Source organism: Micropterus dolomieu, linkage group LG15 (genome assembly GCF_021292245.1).
Source record: "Micropterus dolomieu isolate WLL.071019.BEF.003 ecotype Adirondacks linkage group LG15, ASM2129224v1, whole genome shotgun sequence".
Taxonomy (NCBI): domain Eukaryota; kingdom Metazoa; phylum Chordata; class Actinopteri; order Centrarchiformes; family Centrarchidae; genus Micropterus; species Micropterus dolomieu.
In genome coordinates, this window is record NC_060164.1 from 21,503,934 (window position 1) to 21,526,811 (window position 22,878).

The 22,878-nt window shown below is 38.6% G+C and overlaps 1 protein-coding gene across 13 annotated transcripts in view; it reads right to left on the reverse strand.

Moving 5' to 3' along the window:
* Window positions 1–2,990: 2,990 nt before the first annotated feature.
* Window positions 2,991–22,878, reverse strand: part of LOC123984419 (calcium/calmodulin-dependent protein kinase type II subunit gamma) — a 91,674-nt gene continuing 71,786 nt past the window's right edge. For 2 of the 13 annotated variants that reach the window (XM_046071300.1, XM_046071296.1), the window contains 8 exons: window positions 19,159–19,239; window positions 16,307–16,351; window positions 14,746–14,800; window positions 11,982–12,086; window positions 10,724–10,799; window positions 10,447–10,541; window positions 9,283–9,534; window positions 2,991–6,759 (listed from right to left, as the gene is read on the reverse strand). In XM_046071300.1, the coding sequence (XP_045927256.1) occupies window positions 9,302–9,534; window positions 10,447–10,541; window positions 10,724–10,799; window positions 11,982–12,086; window positions 14,746–14,800; window positions 16,307–16,351; window positions 19,159–19,239 (690 nt within the window). In that variant the 3' untranslated portion in view covers window positions 2,991–6,759; window positions 9,283–9,301. Of the gene's footprint in view, window positions 6,760–9,277; window positions 9,535–10,446; window positions 10,542–10,723; window positions 10,800–11,981; window positions 12,087–14,745; window positions 14,801–16,306; window positions 16,352–19,158; window positions 19,240–22,878 lie in introns of all 13 variants that reach the window. The other 11 variants (XM_046071305.1, XM_046071301.1, XM_046071306.1 and 8 more) reach the window with 8 other exon arrangements.

Sequence of the window (22,878 nt, forward strand, 5' to 3'; positions counted from 1 at the left end):
TCAGGTCTGGGGAACGGGCAGGCCAGTCCATAGCATCAATGCCTTCCTCTTGCAGGAACTGCTGACACACTCCAGCCACATGAGGTCTAGCATTGCCTTGCATTAGGAGGAACCCAGGGCCAACCACACCAGCATATGGTCTCACAAGGGGTCTGAGGATCTCATCTTGGTACCTAATGGCAGTCAGGCTACCTCTGGCGAGCACATGGAGGGCTGTGCGGCCCCCCAAAGAAATGCCACCCCACACCATTACTGACCCACCGCCAAACCGGTCATGCTGGAGGATGTTGCAGGAAGCAGAGCGTTCTCCACGGCGTCTCCAGACTCTGTCACGTCTGTCACGTGCTCAGTGTGAACCTGCTTTCATCTGTGAAGAGCACAGGGTGTCAGTGGCGAATTTGCCAATCTTGGTGTTCTCTGGCAAATGTCAAACGTCCTGCACGGTGTTGGGCTGTAAACACAACCCCCACCTGTGGACGTCGGGCCCTCATACCACCCTCATGGAGTCTGTTTCTGACCGTTTGAGCAGGCACATGCACATTTGTGGCCTGCTGGAGGTCATTTTGCAGGGCTCTGGCAGTGCTCCTCCTTCTCCTCCTTGCACAAAGGCCGAGGTAGCGGTCTTGCTGCTGGGTTGTTGCCCTCCTATGGCCTCCTCCACGTCTCCTGATGTACTGGCCTGTCTCCTTGTAGCGCCTCCATGCTCTGGACACTACGCTGACAGACACAGCAAACCTTCTTGCCACAGCTCGCATTGATGTGCCATCCTAGATGAGCTGCACTACCTGAGCCACTTGTGTGGGTTGTAGACTCCGTCTCATGCTACCACTAGAGTGAAAGCACCGCCAGCATTCAAAAGTGATCAAAACATCAGCCAGGAAGCATAGGAACTGAGAAGTGGTCTGTGGTCACCACCTACAGAACCACTCCTTTATTGGGGGTGTCTTGCTAATTGGCTATAATTTCCACCTGTTTTCTCTTCCATTTGCACAACAGCATGTGAAATTGATTGTCAATCAGTGTTGCTTCCTATGTGGACAGTTTGATTTCACAGGAGTGTGATTGACTTGGAGTTACATTGTGTTGTTTAACTGTTCCCTTTATTTTTTTGAGCAGTGTATAATCAAATAAATTATGTATTATTATTATTATTATTATTATTATTATAGGTTAAGATACGACTTCATTGATCCACAGGTGAAATTCATGTGCTACCCAGCAGTATATAAAATGATAAAAATCCACCTTTGTCAGCTGCAACATTAAAGTAATGGACACAATTATGAATCAATACTCCAATAATATACTTTTTTTTTTTTTTTAATTAACCGTTCCACATATTGACATACTTCCTGGTACTTTCAATATATTTTGATCCAAAAACCTTTGTACTTTAAGTAAAATTTTGAATGCAGGACGTTTTACAGTTTTAAGAGAAGAATTCTATGCTGTGGAATTAAACTTAGATCGGAGTACTTCTTCCACCACTTTTATCATTCCTCCTGTTCATATTGGCCATTAAAAGATCCCTTCCCTAAGGCTTCCGATTGAGATGTGGGACCAAATCCACAGTGCTTGTCATTTACAGCCTTTTTAGTATAAAGAAAGAGGTAATTCTGTACTAGAAAGACCACTCTTCTTACTTGATTTGTCTAACTGCTGAAGGCTAATAATTAAATCAGATAAACTTTTGAATATTTTTATTTAGAATTTTACCACAAAACAAGGACCGTGGCTTTTGTCACCCATCACTTATACATAAAGCTCTGCCTAAGTTCGAACTAGGAACACTAGCTTTATACTTTATGCTCAGCAGAGTCAATCACTTGGTTTCTATCGTACTTTAAATCTGTTCTCTCCTGCTGTCAGCTGTCATTTCAGTAACTCGCTGTAACCCTCCTCTACCCCATCCACCTCTTGCTCATTAGATCCAGGCCCAGTTCAAGCTCATCATAAGTTCCTCAGCATTTTCTTCACCACCACCGGTGTCTATACTCAATCTGGGGATTTCGATACCTCTATGGCTTCATTACCCCTCATTAAATACCACGTCACCATGATGTGGTCTAATCGCCAAAGACTTTTCACATCCTCAAATTCATTCATTGCTCATCAATAAATTGTTGTTCACTCAGTCAAGTCCCTCCTGATTGAAACGAAGCACATTAGGAAGGAGTCTTTTAAAGGCTGGTATGAACAGGAGGAATGATTAGAGGAAGTAAAACTTGTTTCAGTGTACATATGGGCACCTGAATGTTTTAAGACAGACTTGGAAATTTGTTTTCCTATTCTTTAATAGGTGTAAATTATTTAAATTTTGCAAAATGCTCACTACATGTTGTAAAACATGACAACATGGTCTTTGGCATCTCCTAGCGGTTACTGTCAGTACTACAGTTACACCAGATTGACAGATGGAATAATATAGATAGATATGACTGTAAAAATTGGTCTGTGTGAATGGAAAGCTAACATTTGTTGTGCAAGATGGATAGCCTTAGTTTTTAATTAATAAATACATTAAAAAATTGTCATTTATTTTCCTGAGTTGAGCTGGTCAATATGGTTAAAATCAACATCATGAATATACTGGTAAATACAACATACTGTCTATAACAAGTGTAAAATCATCAAAGGGATGTTGAATGAATTTAACGTTATTCCAGTGTTGTAGATATTCATTCAACATGTAAAACAAAACTTCAAAAAATTTTTTTGGTTGCTTGTAGTTGTCTTTAAACAGATACATATTTCAATTACACAGTACCTCTGAAAGTTCATAAATGATAGCATTAAATTATCACCCAGCCACATACATAATTTGATCAACCACAGTACTGGGTGTTTTTTGATAACTGCAAACATCACAAAGAGATTTATTATAAATTGCAACTTGAGAGAAACAGACACCAATATTGAAATGCTATTTTTATTATTAAACTTTTCCAATAATAAAACTATGAAGAACAACTATCCACACAAACACGTGATAGTTTTAATGAATGTTTATTAACTGTATGGTCATGCAAAAAATCCAGCATCCAATTGAAACTCAGAGTATAGACACATGTAGCCCCTTTTTAGTATAAGGTTACACTGCAATAACTTTACTTACATACAAGCTAAGGTTTTTGCTAATCTTTTATGCATTTTAATGTGAGATAACATCAATTGATTTCGATATCTCAGACTGAGCCATTTCATAACCTCAAGGATGCAATTAACATAGAATTTCATTTCTTTATCAAGTAAACAGTGAAAAATTACCAGAAAGTAGACATGCATATTTCTTCCATTTGTAAAACTGCATATATAGTCTTGCTGTTTAATATTGTGGTTCTTAAATATCCATTTTCAACAATTGTTTTAAGCATTTCAAGGATCTTTTCTTCCCCTCAGTTCAGCCAGGTACTGTTTTAATCTAACATTGGACATTTGCCAAAGTATTTTGATATTTTAAAACAAATTTTAAAATTAAGATGAAGCAAAATGACAGACAGCAAGCTACTTCTTGTAGGTAGTTGGTGCGCTTAGCCCAAAATTATTCTTTGTAAAGTTTATATTTGGTCGTATCCTATATACACAACTGTGAAAATATACACAATATAAAAATTATGTCATGTAAAAATGCTATTACATTACAATGAATCCTAATGACACTTCAGCTGAAGCAGGGAGGCCACTCTTTAGTACTGCTATGGAAGCAAAGACAGGCCGTACAGTTTTTATTTTATTAGCAAATTAATACTTAATTGTGACAATTGCTGCAGAATGTTAATGTTGAAATGTAAATACCACTGAATTTATAGCAGTGAAATACTTCAGAATCTTATGTAGTTTAAATTGAAAACACTTACAGGTGGACCAGCTCACCACTAACTTGTGACGTGTGAGGAGTGTCCATGAATAGATTCTACCTCATTTTAAGGTATGAGTGGGCTCACTGCACCAGCTGCCTATTAAGATGGAGTAGATTCAGAATAGACAGATTTTGACTTGTCATAGCAGGAAAAGCACAGCTGTAACATGAATGATGCGTCTGTTCCAGAAAGAACCACCAGGACCCTGGAACTGGCAAAACTGAATGGGTTGCGGCCACCTGTGCTTTTACTGCTACAACATGTCAAAATGTCTGCTGTGAAGGTCTACTTTGGCTTCATAAGAATCGAAAATGCAAATCTGAAGTTGATCCAACTGTTTAAATACTTTGGCAAAATCATCCAATGCGACTGGCTGTTCCCTCAGATCAGTTTCCATTCTTTCAGAAAACCTGTTAAGTTTAACTGCATCTTGCTGCTCTAAACATTCCCATGACTGTGTGGAAATTTACACACACACAACGAAAGAAAGCATTTTGTCAGATTGGTGGCATCAACAGACAACTGGGCCAGAGCCCACAGCACAGACAGAACTACTTAGAGCCATAAAAAACATCACATAGTTTCAGTACTGGTTTTACAACGCGTTGTTGTCATGGTGCAAAAAAGTGTGCGTGTAGGGGGTGAGGAAGGGCACAATTTTTATGGCATGTCAGATATGTCACAACACTCAAAGTAGCATGGGCAGTTGATACAGTAGGGTGAGTCTCACGTATGATTCACAGCGTTGTTTGTTTTTTTTTTAAAATATGCTGTGTCAGTATACATACAAAGACATGATATGCAATGATTTGAAGCATCATCGTGGTTTCAGCTTTAAGGTGACCACCAGCTACAGCATGAGTTACTATGGAGCAGCGTAGCAGAGACGGGACAGCCTCAACCCTCTGCTGGTCACTCACTCAAAGTTTCTACAACACTAGTGGAAAAAACAGTGCTGCAAAGTTTAACCACTGACAGAGATATGTTTTGTCTTCTTTAAAGGGAGAATCTTTGATTTCATGAGTTTATATTTTGGTGAATTCCAATATATTTAGCCACAGGTGTGCATTTAATATTTTTGTCTCAAGATTTCAAAATTCAGGGTGTGTTTGAGTGTGAGGGGACAGTAAAAAAGGGGTGTGGCAGTCTCAGCCGCAATTCATTTCAACATGTTTCTTTTTTTATAGTTCTGGCTAAAACAACTGAAAAATATCAACATCAAAACACTAAATTACTACATTTACAACTGTGACAAAAGGGACAAATCCATTGATTGCCTTCAGCAAAGGTCCCACAGCCTTCAAGCAAGCGTAGCCCTCGTCTAATCATGTCTTTGTCTTGTCCAATCCCACGGCTGCATTCCCTTTTAACATGCTTTTTATAGTGCCAGGACTTCACATAGAAGTACAGCAAGCCAAGACGGACAACATACAAACTTTTTAAGAACACAATCAGAACAAGAGACAGGCAATAGGGTGACATCATCATCATCACCACACGGCATGGTGCTACTAAGACATTAATGGGGCTGGTTAGTGAAGGTCACAACAGTAACGAATGTGGAGAGTGTAAGAGGCAGGAATGATGGAAGTAGGGCGGCCGAGGTAGGGTGAAAGGAAAGGATTTTGGCGAGCGTAACCTGAAGTTGCAGAAAGGTTCACTCCCTCAGAAGAGCGAGCACAACAGCATCAAGTCTTAAGTGTCTGTGCAAAAACAGTACAGGCCATTAAATAGTTCAAATAATTCATGCTTCACATCAAAAAATACACAAACGGATATAAGACAATTTAAAAAGTTGCTGTGAGTGTGAGTCCGTGCTTTCAGATTAGGTAATTCAGAGATGCGAGGAGCTTTAGACATTGACTGATGGTGCCTCTTAGTGTGACTCAAAACACTGCAGGGCAGGCAGATGGAGGCCTTCTGCAACTTCAGGATGAGCTGGCCTGGATGTTGTGTCTAAAGCTCAAGAGAGAAAGAGATTCAGCCCTAAAGACTGAATAAATGGACCTTGAGTGTGTATGTGTTTACACCTCCGGACCTTAAATCTGAAATAACACAACACCCACTCATGCTCAACTCCCCTCCCTACACCTAAATAATTTTCTCCTACATAAATATCTATTTATACACAATCCTATTAAATAAAATCCACCTTTTTATTAAAAAGTATAATTTTTCAACACAATACTTTAAAATACATTATTCAGGAGATAAAAACAGCTTAACACAATACAAAAAGACAATAAAAATAAAAAGGTCCCTTTGCTGTTAAAAGATTGTGTACAGATGTTTGAACCCAACACATAAAATGGGTGTTAAATTCTGATATTAAGTAAATATTAGTTGCTCACATTCCCATACACCCCACTCATATAACTGACAAAAACAAAACTTCTACTAAAGTAGATGTTCTGCTGCTCTGAAGACAAAACAAAAAATAATCACATTTTCCCTCATTTTATTTATTTATATATATATATATATATATATATATATAAAATCTCATTTTTTATTTTTTTTTAACATGTTAATACTTTTGGAGACAGCAGACAAAACACACAAAGGGAAATAAAGGCCATGGGAGAAAAGGACCAGGACAGCGTCACCCCCGTGTCTCCACCAGAAGCATGCACCATCTGCAAGAAGGGGTGACATCAGGCAGGCCCCAACCTCATCTAGCTAGGGTTGGACTGGATTGGTGTTGGTCGGTCATTCAGTCAAGCATTTGAAATATGGTTGTGTTTTTTTCTTGTTTTGTTTTTTTAAATTTATAATGTATAATTTCCCCCACTTTTGTGTTTTCATAACTTTCCAAGCAGACTCTTTCCTGGCCAGGATCCAGGCACCAATCCGACCATGGAGATTAAATGCTCCAAACAGCTTTAGAGTTCAGGCAAAGCTGCAGAAGGAAGAATCAAAAGGTTAGTGTGCAAATGTCTTTAAGGGGTCGTTCACCTAATTTACAAAAAAATTAGGGATGGGCAAGTTAAGCCGTTATCGCGTTAATGCATTAATTAATGCTAACAATTATATTACCTCACACAGTTTTTATTATTTTAGAAAAGGAAAAACTCCCGTACACAGTCTAACTTGCAAAAAGAAATATTTTGACAAAATTTCGGTACACCTACACTACACCACATACATAGTGAGAAGCCATCTTTTGTAGGAGGTGACTTATTTGTCTACACCAATCACCTACTTCCTCATAAAATAAGGCAGCCATTGCAAAACATTCATTCATATTTCCATGAGATGAATATAGATTTCTGTATACTGTATGTACATCAAAACAATCTTAAAATGCACTCAAAAATAGACACTCGCAAATCTTACTGATGCCTTATATATCAATAGACAAATAACTTAATAGCAAATAAACATAACACTAGAGGAAAAAACCTAATACATACGACATATGACCCAAAAAACAATAATCTCATACTTCAATAATGTAACTGTAAACTAACATTGAAATTTATAAAATTTCTAGAACAAGAGGAAAAATCACTATAAATGTTAAAATCTTCACATTACTATATACGTCCAACAAATACCTTGTTGCAGTGCATACATATATAAATGGACACAATCAACAGGACACAATCTTTAATGGTCCAGATCATATGTGTGCATATTCATACGTCAAAATCAAAAATGTTTCTGCTGATACCTGTTCAGGGAAAAAAAATAAAAAATCAAGAGCACAGGTTTATATATGTTGCTCAGAAGGTGCCTGTATGATGTTATGATCGTGGCTCTGGACTCTAACGTGTTTTAACAAGCTAGATAAAAGGTAATGCCCTGGCAGTGGCAAATAGCTTTGGTGATATATTTCATTTGATTACATTAATGTTTAAATTGAGATTTACAAGAAATATTTTATTGCTACTGTGTAAAGGGAATACTGCTGGTAAAAAAAACAACTGATTTGTTTAAAATGTTTGCAAACCACGTTATTGCACTTTTGTGTATATAGCAGTACATTTAAATTATAAACTATACTCTACTTTAGAATTCATTATTCAATTTTGTGCATAACTATGCGATTAATCATGATTTTTATTTTAATCGTTGCCCAGCACTAAAAAAATAAATAAATCCTTACTTAGCCCTAGTGGTATCTAGCTATGCAGATAGTTTGTTGAGGTTTTGAGATATCTGGCTAAGATTTCTACCTTCACACCAAATAAGTTGAGGTAAAGGGAATATTGTTTGTGCTTAACAAAAATTACATTGCTGTTCCATGCTGTTTTTGTGAAAGTTTCATTCAAAAATGAAGAATTTCACACCACAGGGCTTCAGGCCCTGCTGTTGGATATTGGCAGGGGGATGGTTTGACAATCCTTTCATAACTGTGAACACCACAAAATAAATTCCATTGTACTGACGCGGTGGTGGAAGTCTCAGATACAGATATCTCAAAACCTTAGCAGAAACTTTCTGCATGGCTAGATTACCACTAGGGCTAAGTGAGAAATGTGTTTCTTGTAATTTGGCTGAACGGGCCCTTTAATGCTGAATTAATCAACCTTTGTTTGTTTTGTTTTTTTACATCGAAGTATTACTTCGACAATTTGGAAAATATTTATGTGTTATGTATGGTTAGGATGTGGTTAGCTCAGCTTAACATAAAGACTGTACGCCTGACAATACAGCTAGCCTGACTATCTTGAATTCAAAAACACACTTACGAGCACCTCTAAATCTCACAATTTAACATGTTCTATCTTGTTTTATTGCTCTGTACATAAAAATATAAAAAAAAAATAAAATATAGATTTTACGGGGAGTTACGTGTTGTAACTACTTGGTGACTTCCCACAGTTCTTTAGTGACAGTGAGTTTGCCACGTGTGGCACAGAAGTGCCCCTCCCAAATAATTGTTTCTGTCTGTGTACAGATCAAACAAACAAAATAAATGTGTTTGAAGGTAGGCATATTTTTTCCCCTGACAGGCTAGCTGCTTCCCCTCACTTCTAGTCTTTATGCTAAGCTAGGCTAATAACGTCCAGAATCAAGCTCCATATTAATCGCACAGACGTGGCAGCAGTTTTGGAACCTCTCATCTAACTTGTCTGTAGCGAAATGTTGAACTATTTAAAACAGTAAATTAATAGTAAATAGTGAATCCAGGAAACTTACAAGCCTAAATCCTAAGTTTCTTTCAAATAATTTCCAGAAAGGAGATTTATCTGTTCATTACAGATTGCCAGCATTAACTGTTTACTTAAGCATCTTTTCAATTTACTGGAGACACGGATATTTGCTTCAGTTTCAAGGTGGACACAGATAGGTTCTGGGTCTGAGACTAGCCCACCTAAGAGGGAGGAGGGGGAGATTTACAACAAACTTTGCTGACTCAAGGCTTCTGTTACTGCACGCTTCAGACTGTTGTAATAGTGAAGTGTTCTCACCTTACCTGGGCCTGGGTTGTCAGTTCACTGCAAGGGTGCAGCTGGTGCCCCTGAGCAGTGGAAGTGCACATTGAGCCACTTAGCATCGCGGCGATGCCATACACGCGTCTCCTCTGACTGGCAGGAGCGCGGCCGGCCCTGGCTGTCCATGTACTGCGTCAGGCGGATGTAGGCGATGCAGGCGGCCTCCTCGCCGATCAGATGGACGTGGGGGTTGAGGATGGTGGTGTGCACTGGCTTGCTGTTTTTACTCAGCACTGTAGGGATGAAATGTGCATTTTCAGCTGTTTGTAAATGGACTTGTCAGGTGTCAAAGTATAGCTGATTTGAGAGCATTTAGACATTAGACAGCTTCTATAGGCAACACATGTTGGCAGCTTCAAACAGCAGGAGGCGCTCACTGTTAGATAACTGAATTTCACATTGACATTAAATGCATTTGAATAAATGGACACATTAAAGTTGTCTCGCTTATCATTCTACAGATATTTCCCCCAAAATTCAGCATGACATTAGCTGTGTTTTGGAAACTCTGGAATCTCTACTTGAACCTTTAAAGTTTTGTTTGGACAGGTAGAGACGCACTACAGATTTTAAGAGGTTAATACCACCACCACTCTGATACCTTTTTATACCAAAGATTTCCGAATGGATGAAAGGACAGCTGCAATACGATCTGCAACAGTGTTAATAGCCGATTAAGTCATTTTCTAAGCAAAAATGCCCCAAATTTACTGGGTCCAGATTCTCAAACGTGAATATTTGCTGAGTTGTTGTTCTTGTTCTATAATAGCAAATTCAATACATCAAAGTAAGCTGTTTGAATATGTCAACTTGGGCTTTAGGAAATTTCCTCACTCCATAGGGCACCTTTAATTTGGGTAAAGCTGCTGTCTTGTTCAGGTGACACTGGGTACTCCTTTCCATAGCAGCACCGCTTTATAATTTGGTTTATTAATCTGTCTCTTCCCCAACCCCCAATAATGTCTTTTAGAATATAAATTTTTTTAACTTTTATAAATACCCAATACTAATTTTAGACTGAGCTCGTGTCAACAAAGGCCAACTTTTGTGTGCCTGTAGATTTAAAAAGATCAATCAAGCACTACAGTAAATAGACTACAGAAGACTGAGTCACAAATAAATGAAAACAACAATGAGCAACTTACAGTTCTCAAAGTAGAACTTGTGGAAGTCCATGCCCTCCACCAGGTTTCCAAGAGCCTCTGGCTCAAAAGAAGTCAGTCCAGGGTCACAGATTCTCCTGTTAGAGGAAAGCACAACCAGAAATAAACTTTAGCTTTAGAATTTATCCTGCGGTGAAGGAGGAGAAAGCTGTGATGAGATCAAGGTATGTGTTGAAGCCCAAACAAGCATTTTACCCAGCCTCAAACAAGGCACTTAAAAGATGACTTCTACACAAAGAAGTTTAAGTTGCAAACGTACGTGTAAGCCTCGAAATCGCCATTGTTGATGGCTTCAATCAGCTGCTCTGTCATTTTTATTATCTCCTGTTTACGAGCTGAAAACGGAGAAAAAGAACGAAAGAATGAGAGGGAAGACAAGCATGAGGTTAAACAGTCAGAAATCATTTGGAAGTTGAACAAACGCATACTGCTCCTCATGCTTTCCCTGAACCTACTGGAAACCTCTGAGATTTGAAATGAATTCACCACATGGGCACCGCCTCTGGTAAAACACAACAGTGTCCACTCTCAATGTTAAACACAGAATGAAAAGTATCTGATGTGTGTAACGCTCGGGAGTCCATGTGCCAAACAACTGAATTTTTTTCCCCACATTTGGTTGCTTTGGGTGCTAAAGGATTTCTCAAATTTAATTTAAATATTACAGTCTCAACAAAAACAAATCAGGTAATCTATAGTTCGGTCTTTGCAAAATTCGATTACATTTATAGGTTTTTTGGGGGGGTTTTTTGGGGGGGGGGGGTATTTCCATCATTCTGTTCAGTAAACCCTCTTTAACTAAACAAATTACTTGTGCAAACTACAAATTGGACACTGCTCAGATTGCTGCTCAAATTTTTAAAATGTCATAGCTCAAAATATGCCCTAATAACTGCTTGAGAGAAGCATTCAAATACAAATACTTCAACTAAGACACTTGAAAAATCTTTTACTGTGCACACACAGACCCACTCCAAGGTACTCCACTGCACTTCTTTGGGAGAAGGCAAATCATTACTGAAATTCCACAGAAATGCAGAGATTGAGAAATGTATATTAGAAATACATCAAACCAGAAAAGCACAAACTGCATGCAAAACACTCTGAACATAGAATAAACCAGCAGAGATGAACGCAAGGGTTTTGTTCACTTTTTAACGAACATGCAGCTGCTGAGCCAGAAAAGCCAGCTAGCAAATCCCCAACATGTGTTCATAGAGTCAGTTTATTTCCTCAAACCTTCTGCCATCAAGCAGCACAGAGTTGACAGACTGTATGAACACTGCTTCTGGGTGCCAGTAGATGGCAGCACAGGAGGGCAGAGGGGTACAAGTGTGGTAAGTGTGGAAGGGAAGAGATTACATTTTTCTTTTAGTCTTATTTATGTGGCACCTTTTTAATGCCAAAATGTCTGGTTTTGCTTGTAGGGTAGATTTTCTTTTTTTTGTGGGACAGGAAAGGTCAGGACACAAAGGCCAGAGCTGAGAGCTGAATCAGGTAAACTGCTGCTGACTTACAGGATGGTGGTAGACAGTGAGGAGACAGCGTCTGGATCTGCTCCTCAATAGTGCTGCACTGGCTTATCACTGCACTGTCTGTACTAGTAGACTCACGGGCAGCCACTGCCCCCATCCCAAAACAAACACACAAATAAAAACAGATGCACAGTGACTGGGAGCCTGAGAGGATGTTTCTACAATATAATACGAACTCAATTGAAGCAGATCTATCAATACATTTTAAATTAATCAGTTGTTTAGTCTGTAAATTTCTACAGAAAATTGTAACAAAAAACACTACAGCTGCAACACTTGAACAATGAATCAATCATTAGTCGGTCGATAGAAAATTAATCTGCAACTATTCTTAATTTTTAAAGCACAAAAGCCAAATATGTGATATTACCAGCTTTCCAAATGTGAAGATTTGCTGCTTCATTGTCATATTATAGACAAAATGACTAATTGAGGAACTAATAGTTATCTGCAGCCCTAAAAGTTCCCACAGCCCAGAACTGACCAATATCCCCAAACTATTCAAAGTTAATTCACATAAAAACAAAGGAACACTATCTTTACATTTGACAAGAGTTGAGATTTGATTTTTCAAATGGTTGTTGATTCATTTTCCATCCATCAACTATTCAATTAATTGACTTATTTAAACACTACAGTGTAAATCACAACACACCACCAGAAAATAAGGATCTGTACAAGCCGCTGTAGCCAAACCTTGCAGGTGACATGTGCTCTAAAGTGGTAAAATTTCAGAAGCTTAATGCACAAGCAACAAGTCCTACTCATTAACTAACTTGTATGGTGAAACCCATTTTTACTCCCACACTACTTTCAAATGAAGCTACATCTGCACATTGCTGGTGCAACAGGCAGCAGAATTGTTGTTATGCAGTGGCAGAATGTGTGACATGCTGTTACTTTCTTCTTAATTAGAGGAGGAACACTCAGATGTTGTGCATGGAGGAGCTAGCCGTGTTTGAGTTTGTATTTCAAAGTAGACGAGACAAATTACGTGACATTAATTTAGCGGATGCTTTCATCCAAAGCAACTTTAAATAAGTGCATCCAACCTCAGAGAAAGACTGAAAAGAACAGGAACTACAGCCTCCATAATCCATTATAAGATCGAGTGCTGGTAAACCCACAGAAAGCTGCCTTAAGTAACTGGATTACCTCTTTTCAGGGAAAGCTGCAGGTAGCAATGTCCTACTTCATTAACCTGAAAACACTAAGGGGTCCACCCTCAACCTGAAGACGATTAGTGTAATGCTGTCACACACTCACACACACCATCAATCAAAATGAGGCACAGGTACCTGCATACTGTAGGCAACGGTAGGTGAATACAGGGATCCTGTATTTGAGCCTTTGCATATCTGGAGGTAAATGCTGTAAGAGCAGTGTGTATACCCTGACTAAAGGCTACTACGTGTTGAGCTTTTATGCGATTACAGCATTTTAAAAATAATTATAATTGTAAAAGTTTTTGTTTCTAAAAATATTAAACAATCCTGTTAAATTGTGATGGGAGCGAAAATTGGTTGCTTTCCGTTGATTCTTCTCAGGTTGGATCCGTGGGTGGAGAGGGTTACAGTATTGATTGCTGTTTGTCACACTGGGTTTTTTATAGTCAGAAATGTGCAAATTATAAACATGGTGGCTTTACATACAAATACCTTTATCATTGGACTGTTTGATGGATGATTATTAAAATTACACAAAGCCTTTTCATGCTGCATTATTCGATACTTTTCAGCCACTTGGGGGCAGATAAACTCTGCTCTAAACAAGCTGAGAAAATGCATAAGTCTAAAATATCTCTTCACTAGGGCTGGCAATGTTCAATTACTATTAATCGGCTGATCATTTTCTTGATTAGTCAATTTGTTGTTTTGTCGAAAAAATTACGGAAAATGCTCATCACACTTTTCCACAGCCAAAGGTGATGTCTTGTTTTGTCCGATCAAAAGTCTAAAATGCTAAGGTATTCAAGAATTACAATTGAGGAGCTGGAACCTCAGTTATTTTTCGCATTTTCGCCTAAAACTGACAAGACTAATCTGTTAATTGCCACTTTCTGTCATCAAATAATAGTTTCAGCTCTACTTTTCAACCTACAAAAACCTTATCCAACCTTAACCAAATGAATGTTTTAAAAAAGGTTTCATGTTTAAAAAAACACTAGTCACTTGAACATTTGCTGAATAGAATAATCAATTTGGACAACTGAATTTCACTTTCTCTTAAAACTGATTAAGGATGATAATGAATTATAACCCAGTTCTACATAACAGAACCACATGTACACACACAACATACACACAACTGACTTTTTGGAAAGGAGAGAATTTAAGACAACCAGAGCAAACTTTCCTCTGGAGCAAGTGATAACACGACACTACCGTGTTTGTAGTTTTTACAGGACACGTATATGGAGACAACAGCAAAAGTATATTATTTGAGAGCGCTGTGCACAGTGTTTACATCATTACAACTGTTTGTCTTTCCTGTGAAGCTTAAAGGCATCTGTAATTTTTTTCAACTACTAAATTTACTGGCTCTCCACGCATCCATGACCCTGACTGAAGTTCTTTGAGTTGACAGTTGCCTGAAACCTCTACCCAGCAGACATGCATTACCTCAAATATATTCATATATTATAATATGTCTATCTGATCTGGAGTTCAACAGAGGGACACAACCTGGACAACATTTAAAGTGAACAAAAACAGGCATGCAGAGTAGGTGAAAGTTGGACAAGTACCTTTCCTACCTTTCATCTCCTCCTCTTCTGTGTTATTACAGCTCTCTGTGGAGCCCTGTCAGACAGAGCGGAGACAAAGGAGGGACAAAAAAAGGGGGGGAATAAAGATAAATAAAGAGAAAATAATGGATAAAAGAGAGAAAAGAGAAATAGTAACAATAATGTTTTTTTATGTGTAAGTGAGATAGGGTTGCAAAACCTTTGACGCTTTAACCATACGGACACACAGACAACCTGACAAGACAGATGGACGGGTGGACAACTCCCTCCCAGGAGCACAAACCAGCCAGGACAGCAGCGAGGAGAAGCACAGAGAGCCACACGCACCAGAGCAACAAAGTGTGTGTGCAATTTGAAACTGTGTGGCTAATTTTAACAGGAAGTGCATGTTAAGAGTGTAAAAGTCTTTGTGAGAGACGTGTCAAATTAAAGACAATTGTGTTGGAATTTTAATTATCTAGTGATTCTAGGGCTGGACAGTATGGCCAAAAATGTTATCGCGATAAGAAGTTTCATATGTTTCAATATCGTTAATTATATATATATTATTATAAGTATCGTTATTTCTTTCAAGTTTAAAGGCGCATTTTTGCTCCGGAGTGAAAGTTGAAGAAACCTGATGGTTAATTGTGGTTTAAACTCTTCGTTATGGTCAACACTTGATGCCAAACAGTGGATCATTTCACAAATCTGAGGCAGAACATTCAAAACAATTATAAAATGAATAAAGTCTTTGTCAACAAATCCAAGTCCAACAAGTCCTAATTTATTTAAGATTCAAGTGAATAAAATCAAACATTTATTGAATATTTACTGAACATTTGTTATACTGTTATTTTAAAAAATTATATCGCGATAATTATTGTTGTGTTTTATTGTCCAGCCCCAAGTGATTCTAGTCTTTTGCAAGCTTGTACACCAACATAACAGCACGAGCAGCATGGCAGTTGGCCTATCTTAGTGAAAAGTCTGACATGAGTATTTGAAGTTAAAGTTGTCAGTGTGCATGTGCTGCCATTGAAAACGGTCCGTGTACGACTTTCTCTTTCATATAAATTACCACCAGAATAATTATATACCTTTAAAGTGTTTAATCATAATAACCCATCATCACCCACAGTGCAGCAACAAGAGCTCTGGCACTTTAATAAACATTTTTTGTTACTTTGGGTTTTTTCATGCATCATTTATCAAGCTAGAGATATTTTTGAATGGATTAATTGATTATAATAAAACACTGAAACGCTACATTTATTCCAGTGGCTCCATAATGGTATACAAACAGGAGCTGCACTGATCTGCTTCCAGATTTAGGGAGTTCAAAGGATTCAAATCTCTGGTGAAATCCCTTCTGGTAATCAGGAAGAGAAATAATAAAACATGCTGACAGAAGCCAGCTCACATTAGGTGCACAATGAAGTTCACAGAGTCATTGTTTTGACAGCAATGTATGGAGTATATTTAGAGAAAATCCTCCACAAGTTACCTGCATGTGTTAGTAGTGGCTGGTGGCTGGTGGCTAGTGGGGGGGGGCGGTGGGGAGGGGGAGGAGGGGGCTTACCTTGGTGCCGTCAGCTGGGTTGTGTACAACAGTTGTCTGGGCTTCCTGGGGGGAGGTAGGAGACACTTTACCATGCAGGGAGGGGTTGGGTTATGGTGGCACCAGGGAAGATGCCAGGGAATACAAACTTATTCCATGACGACATACATACATAACAGATGCATGTGCGCACACCAAAACAAAGCACAGGGGGTACAGTACAGTGGCTGTGGAGCATTTATGGTGATTAAATAGATGACAGTGTCAGTCTGTTCCCCATTCACCAGCATCGTGGCCTACAGGAAAACAGCCATGAACATAAATTGAGAGCCATGACTGAGGAGGAGGGTTCTGTGAGTTATTGTATGTGCATGTAAGTGTGAGTGCAGTTGTTATGACACGTTTGACTCAATGACTAATATTTACAGAAATATCTGAAAAGCAAACAAACACTGATGCATTAATGAACCAGAATAGCAAGCTTTCAATAACAATCTCAATACTATGGACAGTTTTCCACTAATGACTTGTTTTTGCAAACAAGCCTTGACAGGGCATCACAAGAGCAAAGGACTTTTATCCTTTTAGAGAGAATAAGCAATGATCGTCAGGTCTGATGAAGCCTGTTTACCGAAACGTGTCAGCATAAGAAAAAAATTTTTACAGGCCACAATATTATCCCAGTCCATAAGCTGTTGTTACTTAGCAAACACACACTAGCTTTTAACCCTGCATGCCAAATCTTACTAGCGCACAGCCTATTGCTACATATTCATTGCGTAAATTACTGTCAGTAACACTGGAAATCTCCTTCCTCGTTATCCGATGCCATGAACACTTGTGAGTAATGACCTTGTGAATCTGCGTGATGAATGTGTGTCTGTGTAGCCACTCCTCATCCTCAACCTTGACCCAGCCACAGAAACGTTCAGCACAAAGCAATTCAAGAGCTCCACGTACTGCATTGTTATCCACAGTATATAGGTTTAGTCAGTCAGTCACACACTCAGACTCCTGATCAACCCTGGACCAAACATCCAGGGGAACTACAACCTTAAAACATGCAGCCCCTTCGATGACATATTGTATTAAGGGGAATTTAAAGAGTTTAAAGTACTTTGGGGGGCATTTTAACCCAGACAGCGGAGAGGCGCCCAGATTATGGGCCTGGAATTTTTAAAGCAGTCTGAGGAAATCCAGTCCTTAGCTCAATGCCTTACCCCAGTGTCGTTCTTAATTTTGCTTGTTTGGCATGTAGCTCACTGGCATTTGCTGGTGCAGAATTCAGCCCTGGCATTATGTAGAAAATAACGGGCATTATGTATACTTTCTTGCAGAGAGTTAGATGAGAAGATTGATACCTTCTAATATTTGAAAGGCACCACAAGCAGCCAGTTAGCTTAGCTTAGCACAAAGGCTGAAGACTGAGGCTAGCCTGGTTCTGTCCAATGGTAAAAAAAAAAAAAATCTACCTATCGGCACCTCTAAAGCGCAATGATTAAAACAATATGTGAAAAGTATAAAAATAACACGTTGTGGTTTTACATGACATTATTAGATGGACAATTTCTTGGCCGGACTTTACTGAGGTCTCTTCTAGTTTCCTGGTAAACCTCATGACGGAGACAAGTCTCAAATATGTTAATTGCTGCGCTTAGAGGTGCTGGTCAGTGGATTTTGTTACCATTGGACAGTTAAATTAAAGATTATGCAGTTACACGCTGAAAAGAACCAGGGTAGCCGTTTTTCCCTGCTTCCAGTGTTAATGCTAAGCTAAATACTTAACATTAGACATAAAGGTGGTCTTGATCTTGTCAATTTACTCTCCAAAAAAGTGAATATTGTATAATAATAGCAATAAAATGTTGAATTATTTCTTTACACTGTGAACTAGTAAGGACTATAATCTAGTACTTCCAAGGCTATTGTATCAGACTGGATTAACATCTGTCCAATAATTATATAGATTTATTTTAAATTTGTAAGAACATAATCTTAAAGATCTTAATGATATAAACACTTTGACTGCATCCTTCTACCTTTAAAAATTAACACTTCTTCAGTTTGGTCTCACAGAGGACTTTACTGATGCACTTTCTGGTGAGAGGAGAGGTTTGGCTTTCATTAAATTGCTATTTTTTTGACATCTTTTCTGCTAACATATTTAAAATCGGAGGCATCCCTTGTTAAAGTTCTATTGTATGTTGTAAATAAATCCCATTGCAAATATGAACAGAGGGGCTGCATCCTGATAAAAGTATGATCTCTCTGTTACACTTCCACTCCAGCTCCTGTTTTACCCAGAAGTCCTCATCCATATATCGAAGAGCAATTTGTAAAATGCCGTCATTTGATGGAGGAGAGGTTGAAGCTTTTGAGTTCGGCTTTCAAATAAATTGCTATAACCCCGTTCTTCTTCAAAGACAAACCACCAATAAAGCTTAGGTGACACTGTTAAACAAAGGAGTCACCAGGATGTAGCTGAGCAGAACTTGTGTGAAATATCTGCTGTTGTATCACAAAATGAAAGTAATTGGTCTACCTGTCAGTGTTGTGCACTGTGTAAATATATATACGAGTGTGTCCACAGGAGGTCTGGGTAAAACACAAGCCAGGAGAGAGACACAAACGCACAAACCACTCGTTCAATTTTAGGGCCGTCCACAGCCAACATCACAGTTTGTGTTCAATACAGAAGCAAAGAGGCAGAGGATGAAGTACGAGAGAGAAGATGTAGTACAGAGAAGATTTCACTTAACATGGGATTTGAATAAAAAGGTGAGGAGGAGACAGAACTAAACATTAAAAAGATGGAAACAATGAAATGATGCCATAAAAAGCAACATGAAAGAAACCAAATAAAGATGAGGTACCATTGGTGCTGAAGATGACATGCTGCTGTCTTTGGTGCTGCTGCTGCTTACTACACTGTTTTTACTGTTGTTTCCCTGCGACTGGGGCAAAGAAACACAACACAGAATGACTCCCATTGCTCCCACTGGGTCTAAATCATAAACCACTCTATGGGAATCTTAGGCGTAAAACAGGAACGGAGCCATTACACGGCTAATATAAATATTCCACATAACTTAGGTGAGTAGGATTTAAAACTGCGCAGTTGAGGAGTCGGGCGTATGTGCAGGACTTCGATGCTAAACAGATTTATTTGAATCAATAATCTGCAAATTGCTGCATTGTTCAATTTAAATGGCAGTTGCTGTATTCTCCTGTATGTCTGTTGTGCACAAACTACAAAATAATCTGTTTAATCCATAACATGAGCCTTCTTTTGATCATCAGTAACATATTGTGTTGCTCCAGCAACCATGTGAACCATGTAACTGATATTGTTATATCTATTATAAAGCTGTGTATTGAGAGATTGTAAATGTTATTTGAGTCTAGTGTCCTGGTGTACTGTACGCCTGCATTTAATATCTTTACCTTTTGAATTGTACAACATTACATAAAAGTAAAAATAGTAAAACAGTCAATAAATGCATTTTAGACTGGATTTTGAGTATTTTCCCAGCACTTTAACAAATACTGTAAATCAACTGTACTCGTACATCTGCTGGGATAAAAACTGAAATCACACGTTTGTATCTAAAACAAGTGCCAGCGATTAGTGGCCCATTTCTGACAGCAACACAGCGAAAGCATGTGTAACCGAGTCAGAAAATAAGTTCATAATAATGGTTCCCAGTTCAGGTCTGTGCATGCAGTGAAAGGCCTTGATGACAGGTTCTTCTCTAATTGTGGAGAACAGTGTGTGTGCCTTTATGTAGGTATGTACTGTGTGTTGTTGTTTCCCTTGTTTAGCTCATGCAAAGTCAGCTTTAAGACAATAATAGACTATTTTACCCACAAAGCAACTTTAGCATTACTGCAACTGCTTAGTTGCTTAGCCTTGAACAGACGCTGTTCATTGATTTGACAGAATTTTGACTACTCAACGCTCTGTTCAAACATCGATCAAACATTAGCTTGCCATTTAAAAAAAAAAAGATACATAAAGATTTTAAGCAACGTGTGGTTTTAAGACTGTTCTTTTGTAAAAGAAACTAACTTTTCAGCAACATGTTGATGTTTCAACAGCCCCTGCTAAGCCAGAGCATATACAGCACAAGTTTTAATTAAACTATTATAAGTATATTCAAAGGTATAGTCGAAGGTTTTTGCAATGTCCTAACTAAGTAACTATAAATACATTATTTATACTTTTCTGGGGGTGATTTCTGTTTCTGCTTTGTCTCCAGCCTTATGCACAGAACAATTGCAAAACAATGGTCTGACGCATCAAGGCCAGTTTAACAGTCATGGTTAGTACCACTAGGATTGTGAAAGCAGGTGTATAATGTCTGTAGCTCTGGAGGAGTTTTGAAATGCCAAAGTGATCAGTCATCAGGGTTTATCAGTCGGGCATTAGAGACTACACATTTTCAACAGAAAGTGTGTGTTACAAACCTGGGGTGCTGAGTTTGAAAAGCTTTGGCAGTTCCCAGGTACGGATAGACTGACAAAAAGATGGTTGCAATTTGGGAAATGTAGGATTGTAGGAATGTTCGGCCTTAGCTGCTTCGATTTTGATTAAAAAAAATTTCCCCCTCTGTCTTGTGAGTTTCCCAACTTTATGGAAGCATAAAGCAACATCGTGTGTCATGCTGTAATGTTTTATTGCTTGCTCACTCACATACCTACTTTGATCCTGTTTTGTTGGAACCTGCAAGCCTAAATAGCGGTTAAACTACATAGCAAAGGTGTAGATTAAAGCTATAGATTATAGATGGAATGTGTGATGTGAACAAGAAAACACAGTTTGAGCTGGACTCTCCCTTCAGCCTCAGGTTAACTGGAGGGGAAGGAGTATGAGAAGCTTGTTGAATGCAAATCAGTTTTCCCACAAGAAAGTTGAGAGGCGTGGACGAATAAAGGCAATAAAAAGGTTAAGAGCAAAGTGCTGGGAGGTTTTTCAGCTGTTTTTCTACAACTCTGAGATGAGCGAATACCCCAGTGTGACTTTAAAGATTATTTTGGCGGTCTCCGTGGCCTATTAGGAACATCTTCTAACAGAAAAACTAATGTGCATCACTGAGACCAAACAAGACAAACTACAGTTCCTTCAAGAAGCGTAAATATGCGGGCTACATTTCTTATTATCTACCGTTTCAGGAAATCAAATGTTCTTGATTTGACATGCAATCTTATCCTCCTCTATTATAATACATGTCACCTGAGGACAAATACTATTTTCTTACCAATCAACACACATTCATACCTGCTAGGTATTTAGTACAATTTTAGTGCTGTTGAAATAATTTGAGCACAGTGTTCAATGAAGATCTCTCTCTGAGAGTTTTTTTTTTCCAGCTTCAAAAAGAGTGTTTACCAGAATTGAAATGTTCAGAGCAGCATGTTATTTATAACTGAAAATGTTTATTAGGGCCGGGTATCAAACCTCAACACTCGCTTAGTACCAACTGTGTGTCCATAGCGCATAGTTTCTGATTTAAATCATGTATGGCTGCTTGTGTTCAACATTTAACATTTGAGAGGTTTGGCTTCTTTTGTTAATTTAAAAAAAGGGGTTTTGAAGAAAACAAAAACATGCTTATATTCTCAAAGTAAGGTATCTAAAAAACGTGTCCTTTTGGTATCAGTACTGAAATTGAATTGTATCAGATACCCAACCCTGATGTTTATACGCAGGCCTACATTTGTAGCGAGTAAGGCCCCCGATATACTTGCTTTTAACTATGCGTCCGGTCCTGATCTGCCCTCTAGTGGATTCACGTTTAATCACCCAGGTATAGGGTTAGGGTATATCGGAAGCTTTACAAGCAGTATCAATTTAAAAATGCATTAGATGGTAGAAGTGCAACTTAATCAAAAAGATCAATAGCCTATATTCCTGAAAAAATACTGTTTTAAAATTTCAATTAGATATGTTGTATACACCACCTCTGATATGCAATGTGATATGCTCAATCCATCAGACCTGAACTGTCTGTAGTACAATGGTGATTTTCTGCAGGTGACCAAGACAGCCATTTTATTTACAGGAGGGGGGGGGGGGGGGGGGGGTCAACTCAAATGAAACATAATGAGGGTACAATAAATGCGCAATTATTGAAAAAGGGAAAATTATGTTATATTAATTTTTACAGCGATTAAAATGCCCCTCTCTTCTGTGAAGGTCATGGATGTTGATAAGCCAAAATGCCTGATCTTATCCGCAGATGCTTCAGACATTGGATAACTTGAAGGGGGCAAGTGTGTGTGTGTGTGTGTGTGTGTGTGTGTGTGTTGTTTGTCAGGAGTTGAAATGGTTTTGGTGGAACTTCTAGCAAAAGGGAATGCAGGGATGTTGAATGGAGTTGCGACATCCAACAGATATCGGACAAGACGGTAAATGTCATGGACGACGCTTCAAGCATCACTGCCCAGAAGAAAAAAACAACAAACACATGAAACAGAGAGGAGGGAGGGGAAGACCGGAGGGGAAAAAGACTTGGAAAGACGAAGAATGAAAAATGAACGAAAACGACAGAGCTGATCTCACCATCAAACAAACACTCGAGCTGGACTTCCTT